The 23,880-nt window shown below is 41.5% G+C and overlaps 2 protein-coding genes across 5 annotated transcripts in view; both read left to right on the top strand.

Annotated features, from left to right (window-relative positions):
- The window catches only part of LOC102065141 (deubiquitinase DESI2), a 53,056-nt gene extending 44,578 nt beyond the window's left edge, over nt 1-8,478 (top strand). The window contains exon 5 of the mRNA XM_005479954.4: nt 5,496-8,478. Within this exon, the coding sequence (XP_005480011.1) occupies nt 5,496-5,738 (243 nt within the window). The 3' untranslated portion in view covers nt 5,739-8,478. The remainder of the gene's footprint in view (nt 1-5,495) is intronic.
- A 441-nt stretch (nt 8,479-8,919) lies between these two features.
- COX16 (cytochrome c oxidase assembly factor COX16) overlaps nt 8,920-23,880 on the top strand; it is a 46,894-nt gene continuing 31,933 nt past the window's right edge. Inside the window, exons 1-3 of one of the 4 annotated variants that reach the window (XM_074542888.1) lie at nt 8,920-8,943; nt 19,276-19,419; nt 22,891-22,968. In XM_074542888.1, the coding sequence (XP_074398989.1) occupies nt 19,387-19,419; nt 22,891-22,968 (111 nt within the window). In that variant the 5' untranslated portion in view covers nt 8,920-8,943; nt 19,276-19,386. Of the gene's footprint in view, nt 8,944-10,369; nt 10,557-19,275; nt 19,420-22,890; nt 22,969-23,880 lie in introns of those variants that run through there. The other 3 variants (XM_005479953.4, XM_074542889.1, XM_005479952.4) reach the window with 3 other exon arrangements.

Genomic DNA, 23,880 nt, shown 5'->3' with positions numbered 1-23,880 from the left:
CTTCGGGCCAGGTCCTTGTCTCATCTCATCTCTTATCTCCCTTCTTATTCAGCTTCGAGGAGGATTAGCATTTTTGCAAGGCCCCAATCATGAAAGAAAGGGTTAAAAGTTTTCAGTCTCTGTCTATCTCAGAACGATAATACTCCCACACGTGCTGCTGCTGCTGCGGCCGGCCGGGCTGCACCCTTCCCCCCCTTTCTCCTCCTGGGCCGGCTGCTATCACCGCCGACTCTCCCTCTCTCTCCCTCCTGGGGGGGGGAATGGCTGCCCGATGTCTCTTGGGGCTCCTCCACCCTTCCATCCTTGAAGGCTTTCTCACCCCCATCTCTGTCCAGGCCCCGGGCCTACCGCATGGCTGCCCCTCCCCCCGCCCAGCAGTAGAGGCTGGACGGGGGAAGAGATCTGACCTCTTCGAAGTGACGTCCCAAGAGAGAGATCCAAGGGCAGTGCCCTGCTTTTTAACCCCTGTGTATTCTCGGAGGTGTGTCCAAACCCCACTGGCTACACCGGGTGCCAGTCTCAAACCCAAAACCTTCATTGGTTTGACCACAGCTTCCCAGAATTCCCACTCCTTCCTGGTCAAACCACCACACTGGCTCTGCTGAACGTGTGCTGCAGGCAGTTTTACAGCCCAGTGGCACTTTATCTATTCTGGTGATTCCCAAAGGCTGCTTGAATTCCCTGGAATAGAAACTGTAATTTTTACACAGTAAGTATACTATAAATCTGTTTCAAGCAATTGGTCTAGCATGCCAAGTCCACCAAGGTGAGACACTACCTTCAGGTGTGTGTTGTGACGGTGGTTATGTCTGTTCTCTCTCAAAAATGTTCTTTTCAGTGTACACACTATGTGCAGCAGCTGACTGAGGTGCAGAGCTAATAGGTATATTCCTTGTTGGTGCACTCAAACTCCCTCAGCTCTGCCAGCACTGGGCAGTTATGCTGCCAGGTTAGTTTTTGTGAGGTGGCAAAAAAGATGTCCCTGTGTGTTGGATTACAGGTTTATTCTAGAAGTGTCAAAGAAGTACACGGATTGAATTGCCACTTTCTCTTTCCACATATGTGTTTTGGCTGCTCTAGCACAGCCTGCAGGCCTTGCCTGAGCAGATATGCTGGTTTGCATCTAATGGCCTTATTCTGAAATTCTGATCAGTATAACCTATGCTATATTGTGTAGTCCTTGTAGGAACCATTTTATGCAAATGCTATAATGATTCCCCTGTAGTTCTAAAGCCTTTGCTCTTAAATTGCTCTGAGGTGTGTGTTAGACTCCTCAGGTGCCATTAAAACCCCTCTTCATTCTTCAAGAGACACCAAGGGGAATTCTGTAGAGTAGCTCAAATGGATCCATGCCCCATGTGGACTCCACCTCATCTTTAGCAAGGCTGCTAAGTGGAAGAGGTGGCGGGTGCTTCAACAGATGTTCAGCACTGAACTCTCCAAGCCTCAGTTTGAAGATGAGAATTGAAGTAGTTAGTTTGTATTGTTTGAGGAATGTTACGTTGCCTCTGTTCATCTTGATTCTCATGAATTGGAGCACTACATGGATTGGAGCCCCTGAGAGGGCTCACTTATAAAAAATATCCTCAGTGCCTTGAGTTATACTTCCATGCATGGTTTGAATTGCCCCAGTTGCATCATCCAGCACAGCACAGAACCTATTACATTTGAGAGTTTTCTCTTAGGATCTACAACCGATCAGCTTTTCTCTATATTTTGAAAGGGGCTCATCCTGTTAGACTATCTCAGATAATGTCTAGCATATGCCCATAGAACCAAAGCCCTCTCAAAATACAGCACATTGATAATATTGTCTTCTAAAAGGCAGGAGACTCAGGAAATCTTCCATTGCTGGATGGCATTTCAGCCCATATGGGCCAGCTGCTAGGCTGTTCCCCTGCCCGCTGCAAAGACTTACAGGGAAATGTTAAAGCCTTGCCCAGCAGGGACAGGTTGCTCCTAGGACACTTAGGGGAGGGGAGACGGTGCAGGGCAGTTTGTACATTTTAACCAGTTTGTACATTTGACTATTTAGTACAAGATGATACAGCTTAAGATATTTGGAGGATATTTCCATATCCCAAATTAGTTGTTTCCTGATGAGTTGAAATCCTGGTGTGGATTTGACAGTTGCCTAGAAAAAGCACCCAGACTGTCAGGTCCTATTTCTCCTGCCCATTTGGCTTCAGCCAAGGATGGCTGGATGGCTGTTTCCACTTGACTCTGCAGGTGCCAGCTGGGTCACTCACAGCTCTCACACCGAGTCCCCAGAAGCAGCTGCACCTATGGGAGACTTGGCTTTCCAGCAGCTGGTGCTGCTCAGTGGAAGCTGCAAGTACATGCAGCCTTCACCCAAGTGCCTGAAGCAAGAACTGGTCTGCAATCAGAAGTTGTGCTTGCTACAATTTCTGACCTGTAACAGTTTTTTATTTATTTACATCTCCTATCAGTGTTAGTACATTACATACCACAGAGAAGTTCATCCCCTACAACAGAGAAAACCCCACTTCTTTGACATAAAAAACCCCATGTGAAATTTTCAACTCTAAAAACATCTGAAAAAGGGTTCTGCTGATGGAAACAATGGGTGGTAACAGCATTCAGTGAATTTATTGTTCCAGTGAGTGGTTTTCAGTGCAGAATTTCTCAGAAGAGCTGCAGTAGGTAATTTTTCTGTGACTTCATATGCAGTTGGAAAACACCCACTTCATCTTGCTTGTGCTGTTTTATTTGAACTCAATTGGTTTAATCCCATGGCAGCCAGGGATTCATTTGATATTTCTCCATTAGCTAAGCACTGCTGGATGCTCGAGCACAATGTGCTTTATGTCAAGGAGTGAAAAACAGAGAAGCAGATTGTAGTGTTGGTAGCATTCCCTGCCATTGCCCTTTTGTTCCTATTGAACATTGTGTTCTGCCATGAGGCTACATAGACGAGAGGTGACATGGCAAGCAGCACTGAGGTAAGGGGAAACCACTTTGACTGCATCATTATCCCTGAGGTCTACAAACTGCCCTTTGTTGCTTGGTGGCCCGACGCACACACATCTTCATTCTTGTTCTGGCTCTTCCTTGCCTTATTGATTCATTCTATGGGCGAAGAAGCTCCTATAAAAATAAGGCAGCCACCTCATCATTGCTTCTACATTGGGAAGTGCTATTTCAGTTGCTAGGGGATGTACTTGGAAAATAAACCCAACTCTTAAAAGCAGTATTTCCATTTCAGGCCATATTACCTTATGCTGTTCTGTTGTTTCAGCTAATTTTCCAAAGAATCATACTTTGGTTTAGTTGTTCTGTCTATTAATATCTAGGAGGAAGTCTTAATTAATACTTTAAACTGCTTGAGAACTAAACTCACATGCATGTATATATCACAAGGAGCCTAAACTGAGTCACTTTCTATGGCAATATGTTGTCTAAGTTCCTGAAGAGGAAGAAAGAGGAATGCTACAAAATCTGAGGGAAATTGTAGTGCAACTTGTGATTGGCTCAGGTCAAATTAGTGTAGTGTAGGTAAAAATGTTCGAGTGGAACACATCAAATAGAGTCTTAAACTTCAACAGTATTCTTGTGAAAATTGTCTGATATGTCTGGTAAGAAAATCAAATGGGTCAGCAAATTTTCTGTTAATGAGTCTCAAGCATATGTGGAGAGGGTATCCACCTATGGGTTCAGGCAATAGGTCTAGCAATGGAAATCAGGGAATCTAGATGGAGATAAAAAATTGTTAATTGAATAAGCATCCCCAGTTTAAACATTTCAAAAATACAGATTCATATTTGTGTGTCTAAGGTTAAGTGGAATGCAGCATTGGTGAGAACTGAAATAGAAGTCCTTGGAGTGCATTAGGTAAAGAACGGTCTATGCTTGCAAGTAATTTTAGCAGCTAAATGGCTCTGCTCATTCTCTGATACCTAATGATAATGTCTCCAATTTCACACATTGATTTTTAAACAATGCGTGTAAAAATAAAGTGAGTTCTGTAGTCAAATTAGCACAGTCACAGGTTTGCTGCCTTCTCCACACCTCACTGGAAATGTCACACTGTTGGAGCAAGCTAATTCCCTTATGCTCAAGGTGACTGTTGGAATGGAGCTTGGAGTGTTCTGCCCTGGCCATTTGCAGGAAGGACCAGCTGCAACACAGTACAGCCCACCCTCTAGAAAATGTTCCATTCTCCCTGAAAACTTCTTGAAACCTCTAAGCTCTACGTTAACTTGCAAATAAGAGATTTATCACCAAATTATCTTCTTAGTGGACTCCAGACAAACACCCTTGGAGTTTTTGCAGTGCTTGGTATTAAATTAAGTGTGGTTTTATTCAGAAAGTGGGTGGGAGGAAGAGCAGAGGAATTTAGTACTGGCAAAAGGTAAGTATGGACAACCCTGGAAACATTAATTCATATAAATTGTGGGACAAGGTCTGTGGGGTGGAGTTTCCTCTCTGTCTCTCTTGCTCCATGGGAAGCAACACAGGGAGGGAAGGAGAATTCAGGTATTATGACTCCCGAACCTGCTACGGACTTTAGGCTCTAGCATTCCAGTGTAGGGCCTTACAGACAGGCAGTAAATTTAACAAAGACAGGCTCTTGAGGCATGCCTGCTGTTCAGTTCCCTGTGTCTCTTCTGTGCCTGCTAAGGGATATAGTAAAATGCAAAGGGAAACATACTTTATGTGGTCTAAGCCAGATACAGCTATTAAAATCTGGCACCTGTATGTCTGCATGGCTAAATGCTACAAAAGAAAGGGTCTGCAATGTGAAGCAATTTGTTTCATTGTGCTGAATTTGATATGACCTTGTAAAACGGTATCTGTGCTGGCAGAGTGTAATCCAAGTCAGTGCCAGGAGCATCTAGGATGGAACAGAGATACTTACAACCTAGGCTGTTTTTTTTAAATTACTTTCCCCCCATATTAGGGGGGGAAATACCTCATTCTCCACATACCATATGAGGAGAAATTAGAGGGTGGTATGGTAGAATAGGAAAAGGACCACCAGATACTGTAATTGGACTGGACGACTGTGTCAGCCCAAGGAAGAAAAGAGAGGAACAAGAACAGCTTCTCGGGCATCTCCATCTACTAGTCATACTCAGCTTCTGGGCTCCTCAAGGTCTTGCCAGCAACAGCTTAATATTTTTCCCAGACTTTTTGAGATATTTGCTAAAGGAATGTCATTGTCTTGGTTGAGAAGCCCCAGCAGGCCTGTTCTTTTACCCATGGACTGCCTGGAGAACAGAGTCACCAAAGCCACGAACTGTTTTTCCTGGTTTCTGTTATGATGCTAACAAGGCCTACAGCTGGCAGGGATCCCTGTGCATGTCAGCACGGAAGTTGGCAGTTACTGCTGTTTCTGACTGCAGGAGATGCTTCTTTCTGTTCTGAGCAACAGGGAATTCACCCTGTTGAGGTGGTGGTGTGGATGGGGATGACATTGCCTCTACACTTGCTTTGGTACTATTAACCATGCTCCCTTTTGGTTTACTCCACAGATATTATGTGGGAAAGAGATCCCCCGCTGGGTGAACCGCCTGGCCTACTTCAGCTCCTGCATCCCCTTCCTCCAGAGCTGCCTCCCCAAGGAATGGCTGACCCCGGCAGCCCTGCAGAGCCACATCAACCTTGGTCTCCACAAGGAGGAACAAGGGGACACAACAGATGAGGAGTCGCCCTCCACCTCTGCGGCCCCCTCAGCCTCAGGCACATCACGAACCTGTAGACATACACGGGTCTAAACCGCCCAGTTTGCCCCAAATAACATCCCTGCTCTCTTGCTCTATTTATTTCTCACACCCTTTCGCATACATTGGTTTCTCTCTTCAACAGACAACACAGGGGAGGGAAGACCCCTTCCGCTTCAGTCCCTTTTCCAAGGACTGCCACTACATCTGCTTGGCAAAATGACTGTGAACCCCAACACAGAACTGAGGATTGTGATGACTAAACTGTATTCTCCTCCAGGGGCCTCCATGATCCTTGATCTACAGAGAACTGCTGACTCTCTCAGGCATGAGAGCATGTGTGTGGGCAGAGTGCACATACTGTGATGTTCCTTCTCTGGAACTGTTTTATCTTTTTATCTCTCCCTATACCCATTTAAGACCAGCAGTCTCTTCTGTATTTTGGCTGGATTTTCCCTTCCCCAATGACAAATCACCTGCCCACACCCAGTGAAGGAACCAGAGCCAGAACTCAACCTTCTCATCTCTCAGACCAGCAACAAACTCCACTCAGATCCACCCCTTTTGTAATTATCAGGTTTCTAACTCATGTGAAGGACAAATGAAAGGTGCTCCTGTTCTACAACCACCTGTTTTCAGTACTCAAATTTAAGAGCTTAAATGATTGTCCTGCTCTTGAAAATAATAAGAACCTAGAAAATGAATGTGTTACTGTGGCTTTTCTTTGGGGTCAAAAAAAGCACAGGGCTGTGGTGATTAGAGGCAGCTACTAAGTAAATGCAGAGGTTACTTGACCATATTGGTGCTTTTTGGCATAGACTTCTCTCAGTTTTCCTAATCCTAGGCAGTGTTCCCAGTTTCCTTTTTTCCCCCAGATTCCCTAGGAAACCTCTCTCCAGCTGGCATTTGCTGGCTGTATTTGGGGAAATGGCCTTCCTGAGCTCAAGGAAGGGGAGAATGAATCTGTTTGGAAGGTCAGTATTTCCTTCAGATTTTCCTCCCATAAAACGTGGCTTCAGAGCCATTCTTCCCTGGCCTATTTACAAGCCAACCCAAGAAGGTAAAAAACAAACGGTGAACCCAAAGAATGTCAACCTGTTCCTTTCATTTCCCTTTTTGGAGGTGGAGGGGGAAACTTAGGGCCACATCTGGAAAGCACAAATGACCCCTCCAATGCATGGGCCACCACAGTGCCTTCCGCTGTGTGCACTACTTCAGTGGAATGAAAAATGGGCAGAGCTGGCTCACTGGCCTCTCCAAGCTGGCTCCACAAGAACCTGGTCATTGGATGTATTTATGCTAATTCTGACAGCTGATGAGAAAGCACAGAATGAGGAAAGGACAAGTACACTAACACTTCCACTCAATTACCTCACTAGGAATTCTAGTCAGAAGGTGTAGGAAAGACTGAAAGGTGAAATCCAGGTCCCCTCCCTCCCTTGCAACTTCTCTTGGCCACACAAAGGAGGATGAAAAAGGAACAGGCAGTCTGTTGAGCGGGAGTTGCCATTTTAGAAATAGATTCTCAACAGCTACTACAAAGTCAGGACTTCCATCCCAGACCCAGAGGGAACTACAAGCCCTTAAGATGTTGGTTGTTTCCTTTTTTTGATGACAAATGCATGCTAAATCCAACCAGCTATTTCTTTAGCTCAGGTATACAGGAGTGTGTCCTTTCAGGGCTGAAGGTTTCAGCTATGATGTACATCATGTCTGCACAGACAACATTTAATAGTTTGTTATATGTGCATGCCCTTAGTGAAGCAGGAGGCTCTGGAGAGATCTATTGGATGGAAATGTAACTCACAGGATGGCCTCGCTCCATTGCCTCTCAAAGTGATGCGTGTTTAGGCAACAAAACCTTTACAACATGTGTCTCATTTTCATCCTCTGTACAAACTGCTGCAAGATGTCTATTGAACTAAAGTCATGTTCCTTATTAACCTTGGCTACCCACAGCCAATGCTGCATTGTGAGCAATTCTGCAGCTCCTGGTAACCAGTCCAATACCAATCTTGAATAGTATGGCTTGTCCAGAGATGTTTAATAGGATTTCCATCATGATCTCTATGCCACTGCCCAGAAACCGTATTGCACAATGCACTGTTTCACTCTGTATTCCCCTGCAGTCGTGGTCATTGCAGCCTAAACCATTGCAGCATTGCAAGCTTCATTTGCCTGAAGTTCCCACGGATTCTGCCAACAGCCAGCAGCACATTATGTACAATGAATTTTAAAGGTCCTTCTCAGGGGGAAAGTGAGAAGAGGCTTTCCCAGACCATTTGTCTAGGCCAGGGCAACTGCAGTCAGAAACACCTCGTTCCCTTTGCTGTGAAAAAAGCCATCCAGCTATCACCCTTGTGTTTCTGCTCTGCACCTTCAGATGAAGCATCACTGGGCTTATGTGCTCCAGAGGCATATTTCACACAGAAAACCCTCATGCAGTACTTCACAAAGTAAAAAATGCTTAACTAGATGAAAACCTGGACAAGAAAACCACATTTAGCCTACTTGAGAACATAAATATGTGCTTGAAATATTGGGAACAACATTTGGGGCAAGCTGTGAATGTCATAAAAACCCCAGATGTTTGTTTACCCACTTTTATGTTTGTCTATCTGTTTATGACAGTATGGGTCACATCAAGGAGGCATCAAACCTCTGCTGTAAATCAAACCCAGAATATATTCCAGTCATCAAAACTGTTTCTCCTTACCCCTTTTTGTTCAAGGTGACTGATCAACCAATAATGAAAAGAACAAAGTGACACTGTGGAAATAAATTGTATATTTATGATGGCTTTCCCTCTGTAATTTAGCAGCATTTTAGATTATGAAACATTAAGACATTTTAAAATCCTAATTTACTGTTCATCTCTGGCACACAATGTTTGTCTTAGACATTTTTATTATCCTTCCAATTATTACAAAATTGTTGTTATTACATAATTATATCATATTTGTATTTAGTTACACCTTTACTTTCTCTTGCTGCTTTCTCTGCATAACACCATGTGGAAAATTTTAAATACCAACAGCAGTTATCAATGAAAACAGAAGAATAATGTATGAATCTTAACAAGAGCACCCCATAGCAGTGGAACAAACTCTTAACCCTTCTTCTTACAGCTTCTTCTTCTTTTGTGTCCTTTTAAAAGCTGGGATGAGATGGCACCAATCCTGTACATGGGCATCAGCAGCTGTGGGTTGCGTCTCCAGCAGTGACCTAATAGTATTCAGGTGGGACACTAAGACTGGAGGTGAGTTTAGCCTGACACTGGAATATTAAAGGTACAAAACAAACTGTTGCTAGGGAAGGCATAAAAGGAGGCAAGCAAGTAATAATCTCTTTTCTCAGCATGTCTTTATCTATAGTAGCAATTTCTTTAATTTCATGTCATTTTTCTTTCTGATTTCTTTCCAGTCAGTTGCCTTCCTCTTCATAAGTCTGTGATTTGAGGCTTATTTTTCTCAAACCCTTTAGAAGGGACACTTGTGCTTTCAGAGGCCCTGGGCGTGCTGGTTTTCCAGCACTGAGCCTGTGCTCTGTGATGAGCTCATCCCAGGCTCAGCACAGCATGGGGATGGACACTGACAGACCTGTTCTCTTGCTCTCACTGCTCCCAGCTGAGAGTTTGCATCTCACGTCTCGAATTCAGACCCATGTTGCCTTTGTGTTACTGAGGTACTCAGGATATAGTAGTTTCCTGCTATGTTGTTTTTTATTCTTCAGTTCTGTTTCTTTTTCTCCAGGCTGGTAGGGCTCTCAGAACAAGTTAGTGGATATTGGACTGCAATAATATTAGCTTATCTTACTATATGTGTTTGATTTTATTCTTATTTTAGTTTGCATATATGTGCTATCTAAATAACATGGCCAGAAAACTTTATTAAGTACCTCCACCACTTTCTTGATTAATGGAGAAAACCAAAGGAAGGGATCATCAATGTTCCATCTTCAAGTGTTTTTAAATTACTCTTTGAGTTGAGGCAGCAGGTGCCTTGTTCCACTTTGTCCCTGCCCTGCATCCCATCAGCAATGACTTGGAATGTCATTGCTGTGTATGAAAAGGCTGTGTGGTGATTCAGAAGTATGTAAAGGAGGACCTGACAGTCCCCTGTCTCCAAGAGATTGCCACAGGCTACCAGAACAGAGCAGAGCAGAACCTCTAGCTACAATAACATGTAAAAACATTGCAGCCTATGCCTGGGGAATGGGTGCTCTTGTCTGTAACAGGTCAGTGCTCCAACACCGTGCGTGCGGCTGTAGCTGACACCTGCTGGGGTGGATGGCACAGCACATTTAATTCCTAGCACGTATCAAGGATATCGGCTCTAAATATCAGAATAAGGCTGTTCACTAGCACCGTTGTAGACACGTCTGTTTTTAAAAGTTTTTTTTGGCTCATTTTGGTTGGGACATGGGATAACAATGCAGAAAAACAGGTGATCATGGTCGTCAATCTTCTTCGCTTAGTAAAGCAGGCTACAGAATGAAAAGATGCAGTTAGTGACTAGGCCTGCTCAACTGTGTTCATCAACGAGCTGTGAAGGAAGGCGTGAGGGGGTGCGTGGGGATGTGAGGCCGGGGCGATGTGTGGAGGGAAGGGGGCTGGCCTGAGCCGTGCCCGATGCGCAGCGATGCCGCGGGCGCTGCCGCGCCGGGCCCGGGCCGCAGCGGAACCGGCGCGCAGAGCGCGGTGCTGCTGTGGCGGAAAGGCCGCTCTGGCGGCTGAGCCGCCTCCCGCCGGAAGCGCCGGGGCCGGGCCGGAGGCGGGAGGGCGGCGCCGGGCCCGTGGGGCGGGAGCGGGGCATGGAGAAGCTGCGGCGGCTGTGGAGGGGCCGCACGATGACCTTCGGGGTGCCCCTGCTGGTGAGCGGCGCGGCGGGGGCGGCACAGCGCGGGCAGGCCGCTGGCGGGGCCGGGCGCGGCGGGCGGAGCTCCGGGCGCAGCGGAGCGGAGAGGGGCGGCGGGAGCTCAGGGACGCGGTTATAAAACATACTCCTGAAGATATTCCTGCCCCGAAGCTAAGGAAAATGCATTTTTCAGGTCGTTTGTTTTGGGTTTGTTTTTTTGTTGGTTTTTTTTTTTTTTCCTGTGAAACACCACTTGTTTCTTGTCCTATTTTCTTTAGCTTTTTCTTGGATTTTAAACTGCAGTGGTACTGTTGGTGTGATAATTTGTATATCTAAATAAGTGGAAAGATTTTGAGTGAAGTGAGTTGAGGTTAGAGGTAGCAGCTGTGCTCAAACTGGTGAGTGAGACATAACTTTTTATAGTTGAGCTTAGGAGAGATCAGTAATGTCAGAGGATTAAAACAAAATTATAAGACTCTCTTACACACACTACCTCTGTAGATAGTGCACACTAGGTTGCACTTCTCTGTCCTAAGTAGGTGTGTTCATAAGGGGAAAAATGAAAAAACGCCGGGGCATTTTTGGATAAAAACTCAGGAAGGAAGACAAAAGCAGCACCAAGGCCAGCGTGGTTTCTGTTTGTGCAATTCAGATCTACTTATCCATCTACACAGTTGGTTTGCAAAAAGTAAACTAATTTCAAGGTGGATAAAGAATAAGGCAAAGGATGATTCCAACACTTCTATAAAGCTATGAGAGAAATCAGTGCCATCTTCCTCAAATATTCAACAGCATGCCTTGAAAAAAATGGAGTGGACTAAGGAAGGACTTGGACACTTAACAGTGTTAAAAGTTTAAGGCCATTATTTTAAAGGGATATTACTGATGTTCCATAGTAAGGACATTCATTAAAGTTAATAAAGAAGTATCTTTTCTCAAAATATTGATGAAGGCATTTGTAAGAAATGGAAACAGTTAAACCAAACAGACCAACAAAACAGTGTGATAATACCATAACTACATGAAATCATTTGCATCAGCAGCTCCACTCCCTGCTGTTGCACACAAACTCTGCCTACAGCACCTTTCTTGAAGTGATCATGCATAGTGTTACAGCTTGTCAGGTATCCTGCTTGCATGCAGGTGTACCTGAGAGGCTGTCCAGAGCTGTGCTGCTTTCATACTTAGACCAAATTTGTTTTGGATTTTTCATGTATGAGTGCTCTGACAATATTCTTCAGTTTAATAACACCTTGCTTAGGTGTTAAAGGTTGGATTAGTTTTAGCTCATGCTGCTTTTGTTTGTGTAATTATTTGAAGCTTGCTGCTTTTCTTCCAGAATCAGGGAAGATCAGGCAGTTTAGTATTCTCCCACACAATTTTAACTCAGTGGAAGGCCTGGGGAAAATAGTATGTGATTAAATAATAGATACTTAGAGGTGGTGACCTAGTGGAGAAAAAAAAAATCACCCCTGCTTTTTAATAATATCAGATTAACTCGTGTGGTAGGTGAGAAGATGCAACTGATACACAAGATTCTGATTTTGATAAAACTTTCTACGTTATCTTCCCTGTGAGGAATGCATTTCAAAGAAGTAGGACAAATATATGTTTCTTTTCTTTTTAGTTCTCAAAAGGATTAAAAAGATAACTATAAAGTGTAGTTATCACATGCTTGCCAAAGTAAAGGATTATCTTTGGAAGTAGGGTAGGTCCTGTAGAAATAATGTGGTCTGTATTATTGTGAAAAAACAGAAATGTCATTACAATATGGAGGAACTTGTCAAAAGTAGAGTAAAACATGAAACAGGATTCTTCCTGTGTACTCAGTCCTCAGCTGGAGTAACTTCTTAGCTCTGTGGTGCCATTCTGCCACGGTGCCATGTGGAGGTGATGAAGATTAAATGTAAAGTCTAGAGGAAAGCAACAGAAAAGGTAAAGCTGACATTCCACCTTTCAGGAATGCTTGAAGGAATTGACAGAGTTTATTTTAGAAGAGTGCAAAGTTCTGTACATTGAGAGTGGTGACTGTGTTTCATCACTTGGGAAAGTACCCCCAAAACAGGTGATCTTGTGTTAGAAAATGCTGCTGGTTTTTAGCAAAGAGCACTCTGATACACAATGAGGGTTTTTTAAATGAGCTTGAACATCCAACTGGCAGCAATGGTATAGTTTGTCTCAGTTCTGCTTCAGTGCTGGAGCCACGACTTCAGCACCCCAGGCCAGGTCTGTTGTACTTTTAGCCATCCCCAGTGTTTTTGCAAAATTTTCCATAGGTCATAGCAGGAATTTTTAAGACTGTTTTCTTTGAATGCCTCATTTCATTCTGTTCCTGTTGCAACAGAGCTCTTTCCTCCAGACACAATATTATATAGAGAAATATTCTATTCTGTTTCTTTCTAGGGTTTCATGTCTCCCTGCCTTAAAATTATTCTCCCTTGTGGATACTTAAGAATTGTTTCTGACTTGCTGCCCAAAGGCTTCCCATGGAGTAAGAAAAAGGAAAATTCATGCAATTGTCAGTTACCCAGCTGTCTATGGAGCTCTGAAGGCACCTCTGAAGCTGAACAGAATTGTGCTAAAAGATCAATTACAGCAAAAATGACAGTGAATCTAGGCAAAGAATCAGAAGGAGCATGCCTTTGCAATCCTTTCCGTTCTGCTGAATTTGTTAATAATACTGAAACCAAATGTTTCTGTTAGATTATTACATTCTGTACATAATTTTCTTCTCTCTAGACTGATGCAGGACTGTTCTTCAGTACTGCTGAACTTTTAATCAGTACCATGTTTGCTTTTTTGGGAGGAAAAAAATCAAATCGCTTTCATATCTTGCCTTTTTATACTGCATATTTGAATGAAAAATCCCTGTGCAAAAATTGCTAAGGCTCCAAGGTCAAAGAATGAAACATCCTAATTCAAAGAAAATGGGTGTCTCATTACACCCCCAACTTCCCAAAATATATCTGTATAATTTTTAGTGTAAATTATTCTGATAGTTTTTATTTGTTCATTTGGTCTTGGTGCTGCTAGTATATTTCAGCAGAGAAGGAATTTTTGTGGTTGATCTTTAAACCTCATACTGGCAACAGCTTTCAGAGTAAGATGTGTTAAATCACAGTTTTTAGTTGTACTTTCTCAGTGGCTGAAAGAAGTGTTTCTTTGTGAGCAACAACGAAGCTGTAGGGGCTAGGACTTAAACTTGCGGGAGACCTTGATTTGTGAATTCTTCTATAAGTTTGTAAACTTTGCAGATACAGTATCTCTGTGTGGCACAAACAGTAAGCATGCAGGAGATCGTGGTGTAACCTGGTATGGGATATCTCATTCATCTCAGTGGCTTGAATGCAGTCAAGTGAGTAGTCCCAAAGCATTTCTGACGATGGTAACATCTGTGTAGATGTTGGGATGAACTCCAGCAGCCTTACAGGTGTATCTGAAATTTGCTGTTGTAGTAGAGGGCAGTGCCACCTCTGTGGTAACTTAAACATCTTTGTCACCTATATTGACATCTCTGTTTGCTGTTTTGATTCAGGAACTCTTTCCTAATCACATAAAGCTTAATTTACAAGTCTTCAGCATTTGTTGCTCTATTATAAGAGGAGCTTCAGTTTCTGCTGCTTTATATTCCACAACCTACTCTACCTGAGCAAAAGGGATGTGTCTGTCAATGTCATATTGCTGCAGTGATGCTTCTGTAAGATCCTGAGAGAGCAGGGCACCTTGGCTTGCTGCTGGTGCATCTAGCATCAGACCTTCCTTATGGGACACCAAAAATGTCAGGTCCCCTCTCTGATGCACTTGGAATATTTGAAGTCTGCTGGAAGTTATTTTTTTTTCCAACAGGTTTAAATGAGGACTCTGTATCATTAAGGAAACAAGTTTGGATTTCAAAATTGCTAAGTAGTAACAAATGTAAACACATGGTAAAAACCCCCATATTGTTTCATGAGCTCACAGCACTTCCCATGACTTGCCTTTTTGGTTGTATGTCCACCTGATTCTAGGCAAGGATTTTTCAAACTCTCCAAGCTGCAAAATGAACGTACAGATGCAGTTCCAGTTCTGTCAGTATGTTACAAGGAAAAAATTATGTTCTGAATATCTGAAGTGATATTCTAGCAGAAAGAAAATATGGTCTGAGGTTCATTTGATGATTTTTATTGCGCACCTAAAATAAGTATATCACACTGTGTGTATAGTAATGAGGGTTTTGAGGTTTGCACTATGTTACAACATTCTCCATACCTACAGCTGTGGATTTTGACTTCCTTTCATTTTCCTGGGGTTTTGTAGGGTTTTTCCCCTCATCCTGTAATGACTGCTCTTACAAGTACTTTGCTTCTCCTTCTGGATCTTTGGTGTTTTCATGTAGTGCCTGGTATTGCCAAAGGAGAAGGTACAGGTAGCTTGGAGCAGTGAAAGATTTAATATGAATAAATATGATTCTAAAATCCATTCCCACGAGTGATTATTAGCACAGACTGTACTACAATGCCATCTACTCTGCTGCCTTGGACAGTGCAATTTACTTTGATAAACACTTTGTCAAGGGCTGCCAAGAATGCAAAAAAGGTCAGGTTAGAACAAGTCCCTAGCAATGCTGCAGCAATGTGGTCAGTGCTTCTAGGCACCATTAGAGAAGGTCAGTGGCATCTCAGACTCTCATTAATGAGCCAGTTGTTTTGACAAACAAAAGCAAAACAATTTTCAAGACATCAGGAAATGAAATTGCATGTCCATAGATTAGTTTTGTTCACTGGTGTGAAGTCAGGGTCATCTGGGAGCAAGGACTGATGCCCAGAAATGTTTTGCAGATATATGAAATGATATTTTGTTCTCCTGTGAATTACTTAAAGTGAAAGTTTGCAGGGTTAATGGGTTAAATTTTCATAGATTTCTTTAACTTCAACATTTCTAGTTAATTTCAAAAAAACTTGCTCAATTTGGGGTCCTGGAGTATGCTAAATACATAAATGCTGTCCCCCACAGATTCTGGAGGATCTGCCTGTAAAAAGATGGTATGAACACTGGAAATACAGACAGTTTTTCTTGGGAGTAATCATGATTCTGAGATCTTTCTGTTGCTTATCAGTGTCTATGAGTAGAAAATGTTATTACATTATCTTCTGATATTGTTTGAAGGAGGATTACTGCAATCAGTATTTTTCACTTTTAGATATGTCAGTGTTATTGCTAACATCTTTCACATTATTGCCTTGAACAATTCATAATACTGAATTGCAGGACTTTTATTAATATCTATTACTTCATGTAACTTCATAGTAAATTTTGACATATGCAGAACAGTTGATTTAAATGTTAATACATTTTTGAGAGATGAATAGAAATGAACATTCATCCATGAGAAGATAATTCTGGCTTCTAGTATTTCTGGATAAATTGTGACTGCCTGTAAAAGTCACAAGTATTACATTTGCAGCCTAGAGGAGCAATAAATACAAAATTGTTTTTGGAATTAAAAAGTTGTTGCACTCAATCAGTGACTAACAAAATGTTGCTTTTATGCTTCAGTAACTGGTATGATACATGTAGGGTCTCTAGGCCTATGATGAGAGGCTTTGCTAGGCTGTGCTTCTGCTTTGCATCTCCTGTTCATCTGTGTGTGTTTGAATCCACAGTGTGGAGCTGTTCCAGACAAAACCAGCCCTGGAACTGTTAGTGCTTGTGTGGAAGCCAGAGTGTTCACGCTGAATGGGCTTTTGTGGAGTCCAGTTTGTGCAGTCTGAATTAGCTGACTTCCATCTTTCAGTTGACTGTTAGGTCTTAAAACTTCAGAGTTCTTTTGAATCAAGGCCTTAAATTTTTCATTTTCAGTCCTTGAGAACAGTTTTCCAGATATATGTGACAAACAAATAGGCACTCTTTAGTACTTCAGAGTTTCCCTCTGTTTAATTTCAAAACATAAAGGGTGCATTTGCATCATTTAATGCTGTTAGAACGGACTAATCTGGCACTTGGGGGGATCTGAGGTTTTCTGTTGAGCCTCAGAACAGGAGAAGTCCAGACTTGCGTGTTTTCACAGGCACATGTGTGCTTAGCCCTGCCCTAGGTCTCCCACTTCTTCAAGGGGTTGTGATGGTAAAAGTGTAAGATTCATGTTTATTCTACAGAATGTTTAATCTTCATTCCTTGTCCAGGATTAGCAATAGGGAAATAAAACTTATTCTGGTTTCTTTTTATGTTCTTTCATGCAGGTTTCGATTTACTGCAGTTTTGATCAGGGCCTAACACCTCACAAGAATATCAGCTTGCCACAAGATGTAAACACTTTCTCGTTGTAGTTACCTTGGCTAGATTTGAACCTGTGAGTTGTGGAAATGATCATTTTAATAGGGAAATTAAATTTTGTTTTTTAGAAGCTTATGGAGAAAATGAAGATGGGGTTCAGAAATTGCAGCTCAACCACCAGGACAGACTTGGATTTCAGACAGCTGCAGAGGAAAATTCCTTTGCTGTCTGACCAGCCCAAGCAGTGTGTGTAATGCAAAATGACAATGCTGTGGCTGAAACGCCCTTTTTGCTCATGTTCACATTGAGGAACATATGGGTTTCTATGTCTTCTGCATTATTCTTAGATTGGTTTCTATTACATGAATTTTCTTTGGTTTAAAACCTGTTATGAATTGGACATTTCACACAAAATTGTGAATAATAAAATAAGAATAACAGAACAACAAACGTTTTATTTTCTCATAAGACATTGAATAGTAAGATCGAAAGGTTATGGACAGGTTTTTTTTTTGTTCTCTGGCTTGTAGCAATTCATATTTGCAATCTTTAAAATCATGGCTTTGAACATTCTCTTACTGAGCCAATTAACCTGATACCTTGGGCCAAGTTTAATATTCTGCACATGTTCTACATGCTGTGCAAACTGCACTGTGCTTTATCAGTCAGTAACAATTGGCTCCAGTTTATACCAGCAGCTGTGTGCTGAAGGCCAGCATGGTATCCATGTGGTCATCTACTGCTGGATTTCATCCCTTTTTGGGTGCAGTTCATCCTTTCTACAGTGTGTGATTCTAGCATCTGCATTAAGTCAGAGCATTTGCTTACTTGGTGTACCTTTGAATGAAATAACTCCTGATGGATGCATGAGTTTGGTTTCTGTTTTCCCCCAAAGGAGACCTCTGGTGTGAACCTAAAGTTACTTTCATTTTTTGTAGACCAGAGGTAAAGGTAGACCCTCTTTTTCTTCCATTGAGGGTGAGGAGAGGATTTAGTAAGTTTCTGAGAAGATGTTGCACTGTTTTTCTCTCTTCTGTGCAGTTTCAGTGTTAGAGCAAAGTGCAGGAATGGCTGTGGGAAATAAACTTTTGGGAGTTAGAGCTGGCAGAGGGGGGCGCTTCAGGCTAAGATGACTTGTCTGGTCTTTTCTGGGACTGGCAACTTGCCCTGCTACTTTATTTAGGGAAAAGAAAAGAAACTTCAGTCTTCTGGACTGCCAAATTGCCATCTTTCACGGGTCTTGCACTGCACATCTCAAAGTTCTTTAAAAAGGAACCCCCAAAACTCTCTTTGGTGTGATCACTGCAAACTAAAATAATTCACTACTGCTCTAGTTTTGAGGCTTTTGATGAATAGCTGGAGAGTTTTGTAGCAGTGGTCTTGAAGAAGAGGTTAGAAAATTACCATGTTCCTTCTGTGTATACATATCATAACATCTTCTAGCACCGCATGATTGGCGTTGGCAGCACTAAACATTGTGATTTGGTTAATTTAGGGATTTATGACTCTGTAATTATCTTTCACGACTGGTACTGCAGTAGGAATGGCTTTCTCTAACAACAGGGATGCCTGTAACATGGCATTTTGCTGGTACTGCCAGAGAAGCAGTTTCTTATTATTTTGTTTAACCCAATGAAGTGAAGCTGATTGCTTTAGAATATGCAAGAAACTAAAAAAGGGATCTGTTGTAAGTCTTAACGTTCTGCTGGTATGAGCCCTCAATGACCACCCACTGTAGTTGGTGACAAATACAAGTATTTCCCATCCTAAGATGTGGTTCAGGGGATCAGTCTGATGCCATCTATAACTGATTGCATAACATACTTCCCAGTGGAGACATGAACAAATAGAATTTTTAAAAGAATGTTATTAAAGAGAATTTTATGTCATTTTTTTGCATAAAATGTTTATTGAGGTTGCTGAGTGTATGTGACAGATGGTGCTCTTATGTCACATCCTATCTTTCATTTTGTTTTGGAACATGCAAGTCTTCCATGCATGCATAATTGCATTACAGCATTGTAGGGGGTTTTTTGTGTACTCACTGAAACATAAAGGAATAATCCAATGTGGGATCTTTAATGGGGGTTGTGCTAGCAGTGCTGTTAAGCTATTTGCTTTGGTGTTAAGTGCTGGCTAACTAGTATGGTTAATGATCTTTGCCTCCCTAAGTTAAACTTCAGGTCTAAAGGAAAAAATGAGAAGTTACTATCATTTCATCAATCTGCTGAGACCATTCAAGTAACGAGATAGATGATGTTCACTACATAATGTTTTTTTCTCTGCATTGTGAAGCAAATAAAATGAATAGTTCCCTTACAATAAAAGAATGCAGGTATATATGAACTTTGTAGCTTGAGTATCCTTCAGATGCCAGTCCCTTAATATTTTATCATGTACATTAAGTATCTGTATGATTCTAAAATTGTAATGAGGAAAAAAATTAATTTTTATTATACATGACATTACTTTTCTCTTTTCAGTTAACAGGAGAGTGAACTTGATCCTGACTTCATTAGAATGGTGCCAACCTAACTTATATTTATATTGCATCCTGAATAGCTTCTACTCTCTTTTTATGCCTGGACTAGTGGATGGAACATACAGGACTTCACTGCTGCTTTTGGGTTAGTTTGGGAAAATTTGTACATTGTAGTGCTTTTTTAACTGAGGAGTGTTTTGCAAAGAATGCAGAGATTATCTCTGTTTTACAGTTTGGGGAATTAGAAAAGTATGTGAGACATATAGAATATGCAAAGCCAACAAGCCAATAATGATGCTGGAAATTTTGAGTCTTATCCTGCTTCTAATTATTTTGACCTGATTCTTGCTGGTTCACTGTTGTCTGTAAATACAGCCAACTGAAATTTAGGTAGTGAGGGCGTCTTCCCTCATGGTGCAACAGAAGAGAAAGGAAAGAGTTAGAGCCAAGACTGGTAGTTCTACTCCATGCATTGTCAGTCACCGAGTCCTTTGCTACCTTTAATAGTATTACAGTTGCATAAATTCATTTATACCTTCTTTTATTGGCTTTTGAACACGGTTTTCTAAAAGATAATTGACTGAATATCTGTCCATTGCTGCTCTGGCTTGCGTAGATGAATGCAATTCATGCTCAGGGCTGTCAGCTGACTATCTTGACATGATGTTGGTTGATTAAATAAGTGCTGAATATGACTGATTCTGGTCTGCTTTTGCAGTTATCAGACATCATCTTTGGTTCTTTAGAACATTGGTCAAGTGGGCTTGTAAACATATTATTTATATTCTTAGTGTGTATCCTGTATTTTGCAAAATTATTTAATTTTAGTGCTAACCTTCCAGCATTACGCTGTGTAATATTTCAGCAGGATTTGTATTTTCTTACAGCACCAATGTGCTTTGTCTCTGATGGTGCTTAACTGATGTTTCATGGCAAGATAAATCAGCCATTGCAGTACTGGAAAGGTAAAGGCAACTGTACTGGTAATGTCTGATAAGCTAAATGTGCCAACTTGTTATGCTGCTTCTGCTGTATGAAGAGCAAAGGTACATCAGAAACCAGGCGGGTTTTCTCCTCTTAGTAGTACCAAGGTGTTGTGAGTAAAACTGCAGCATCAGGCCAAAACCTGAATTCCAAAACAGGAAGTGTGAGAGGTGTGTGTATCAACTTCTCTACTGTGTGTATCAACTTCTCTACTGTGTGTAGCTGCAAATATAAAATGCACTGTGTTGTGGCTGGTTGCTGTCAAACAAGCAATAGGATGTGATGAGACAAAGTGAGTAGCACGTGACTTACTTCATACAACAACCTTGCAAAAACTTGATTTTTTGTAGTTGCAGTGTACATTAGTTTTCAAGCTAAAGAATGTAATATTTCCTCTTTAGCCTGCAGCATGGCTTTGTAAGCCAAAGTCTTCCAGTTGTCCATATCTCATCTCGTAACAGGATATGCTCCATGCAAGTTTATTGTTGGACAGATTAATTTTTAATTGCTATCACATGTGATTGCTGCTTTCTGCCTGGTTTAATAACTGAATAATTTCTAGTGCAGTTGCTTTTGCCTTGCCATAGACATTCTTTGACAACATGCTAATATGAAAAAAAGGCAATAATCTCTGGTTTGTAACAGCCATAAACTTGTCTATAGCATTTCAGATTTGTGTTTACTAGGACTTAAAATTAAAACTAACATAATACTTGTTAGGAATTAAAGAAGATCAGCTAATGAAAATTTATGTTGAGGCATCAACCATGTTAAAATTCAATTACAGTCTGATCCTTGAGATTTTTAGCATTATGTGCTACCATATCTTCATCTGACAAATCTTCTGATTTGATTGAATAAATCTTGAATAATGTCCAAGTTCTTTTTTACCATTTTGAACACTTTATTTTCTGCTTTCTGTTATTTTTTTTCTTACCAAAATACTGACCCAAGGAAGACTTCTCTTTTTTTCCCTACTGAGTATTTTGATGATTTAATGTCTGCAAGATCATCATTAATCCCTTGAAACATTTATGGCACAAGTATGATGCCGCCCAGTTTTTGATCATTCATATTTCTAGTTGCTGGACTTGATACCATATGATGATTTTCTGATTGGCTTTCTGACACTAGTGGTCTGTGGCCTAGCAACTGGGTGTTCATATTGCAAAATGTGTGTCTCTTTTTATTATCAGCTAGATTTTAAGGCTTTTTGAAAGGGCTAGAAAGAGGCTCTGGAGCCTTTAACTCCTGGCTGTTGATGAAGGGTTTTTTCTTCTTTGGTTCGAGTACATCAGTTCTGGGGTACCAGTCTGTACCTTCCCAGCATCAAAGTGTGCGCCTGGAGAGAGTGTTCATGTGGTTGTGAGTAATTTTACCTGCTTGGTGAGAAGGAATGCAGTCCTGCAGCTCTGAGAATGAATCAGAGTAGAAGGCAGGTTTTTGTTTCTGATTTCTAATTCTTTGTGGCCACAGTGACATGAACTTCCACTTCCCGGAACGAACACGCACAGTGACTACCTGCACAGCATAATTATAACAATTCTTGGACACAGGCCATTGCTGCAAACCTAATATGTAGTAAGAAATCAGCCAGCAGTGTGTAGAAAACAGCAGTTCAGCTACAGCCTGTAATGAAGGACTGTAACAGCAAAGTTGCATGATGAAAGAGGGTGATGGGGGTGGGTTCTGTTTGGATTATTTTCTTACCTATCTTCACTCAGGTCCTTAGAACTTCCTCATGCTTCCACTTTCCTTAGATATGTGTCCCTCGAGGTGAAGCCTTTTTGCCTCCTATGCATCTGTATTAACAGAGAACAGCAGACACACTGAGGTCAGAGCAGTAGCAAGGGACCTGACTCTTAGACAAAGTAGCTATATTTCTAAGCTAATTTTCAAGTCTCTTCTCGTTTTAAACAATACTTGATCTTTGGATGGTCTATCCATTTCTGATGGTAAAAATACATACACAGTTTTGTGACAGCACTCTCTCATAAGAAAGAACAATATAATGATTTCTTATATGAGTACAAAGTCCTCCCCTTTCTCCCTTTATTATTCTTAAGCTTCACAGGCGTGGAGGAAATTGCAGGATAACTAAGGAGTAATAAAAAGATGGGTGTTCTGGATGTGATTTCTTAGCCTGGGTGATAATATGTTATTGAACTATAGCTACCCTCATGGTCTGTTCAGAAGCTTAATTAGATGTGTTACCCACAGACATCAGAGTAAGTCAGCGTGGCATTGTTACTTCCCCACAGTGTTTGAAAATTTATGAGAATAAAACCTGTGGCAGTGAGGTAAAGGTTCCTTTGCTGCCATTATGTCAGGAAACCACATGGGGAAGGAAAAGAGGGGGTAAGAGGAGAGGAAGTCCCTGGAAAGTCTGAGTCATGTAGCAACTGTCTATGTGTGAAGGAGGAAATGTGTGAAATCCAGGCTCACAGAGTGGAAGAAGGCACCTGCACTTATTTTCTAAAGGATTGTTTTTTTAGCTCCTGGTGTTTCTGTTGGAAAAATCGCAGAGTCCCTTGGTAAATGAATTGGGTCAGTATGCACGGTGTTTTTTGTAGGTGTGCAAAGTGTTCTTTTCCTAGCAGTCCTAACATGTCTGTTTTCATTCTGTTTTCAGCTGTATCTCATTGGAGGATCTTTTGGACTCCGTGAATTTGCTCAGATAAGATACGATGTTCACAAACTACATGGCAAGGTAGTTTAAATTATTTTCATTGCTTTTAATTTCCTTATGCCTACATGCTGCTTTCTAAACAATTGATAGGACAAAGCAAACTTGGTGTAGGGGATTTGCTTTTCACTGCTTGGCCCTGAGCTACAGCTGAGTCTCACAGGCAGTAGGCAGAGTAGGTGACAATAAAGGGACTGACGTGATGATGAATTCTTTGCCATCCGTGAAAAAATCAACATAAATAATAGAAACATTTTATTCGTTTGGTTGATTGCAAGTGGCAATTCTGAATCCTGAGAAGGAACTGCAGCATGTCTAGAAGGAGGTTATTACAAGGGTACTGTATCCAATTTAGACTAAGAAAACTGATATTTTAAAAGGTTCAGTTTTTGAACAATTCTAGGCAGTGAGCTTATAGTTAGATGGTTTCTGGGCCTTGGCTGGGCATTGACTGAGACAAGCAGGTCCCTTTGACATTGTGCTACATCCTGTTCTTTAAGCCTTAGGAAGGAAACAGGAGCTAGTGTCTACCCATTGTGTCAGAATATGCTGTATATAAGAAGCCTTTTCTAAAAAGAACCTGAACCCTTCCTTCTGAGGGAAATAGCATGTTTACTAGTGCTACTTACCCCTCCAAGTATAACACTAGTTCCAAATTGCATATGAAATGATCTGAAAGGAGTGTGTCAGTTTAGCAGAAAGTAGTATTGGCTTGCTTTCCTTGGTCTGGTAATATGCAGGTCTGCTATTGCAATGCAAAGAGACTTTCTGGTCTCTCTGGTTTCTCAGAGGTGCTGACTTTCAGGTTGCACAAAGTTGTTTTAAAGATTTTATGCAACTCTATAGAAAAAAGGTTGTTCAGGACTCTGGATACTGTGGCTTTCTACTGTGGTGAAATCTTTGAGATTCTGAGCTGTTGAGAGTCAGGAGGAAAAA

This window comes from Zonotrichia albicollis, chromosome 6, assembly GCF_047830755.1.
Source record: "Zonotrichia albicollis isolate bZonAlb1 chromosome 6, bZonAlb1.hap1, whole genome shotgun sequence".
Taxonomy (NCBI): Eukaryota; Metazoa; Chordata; class Aves; order Passeriformes; family Passerellidae; genus Zonotrichia; species Zonotrichia albicollis.
The sequence above is the reverse complement of the archived record's forward strand: the minus strand, read 5'-3'. Positions and strand labels throughout refer to the sequence as shown.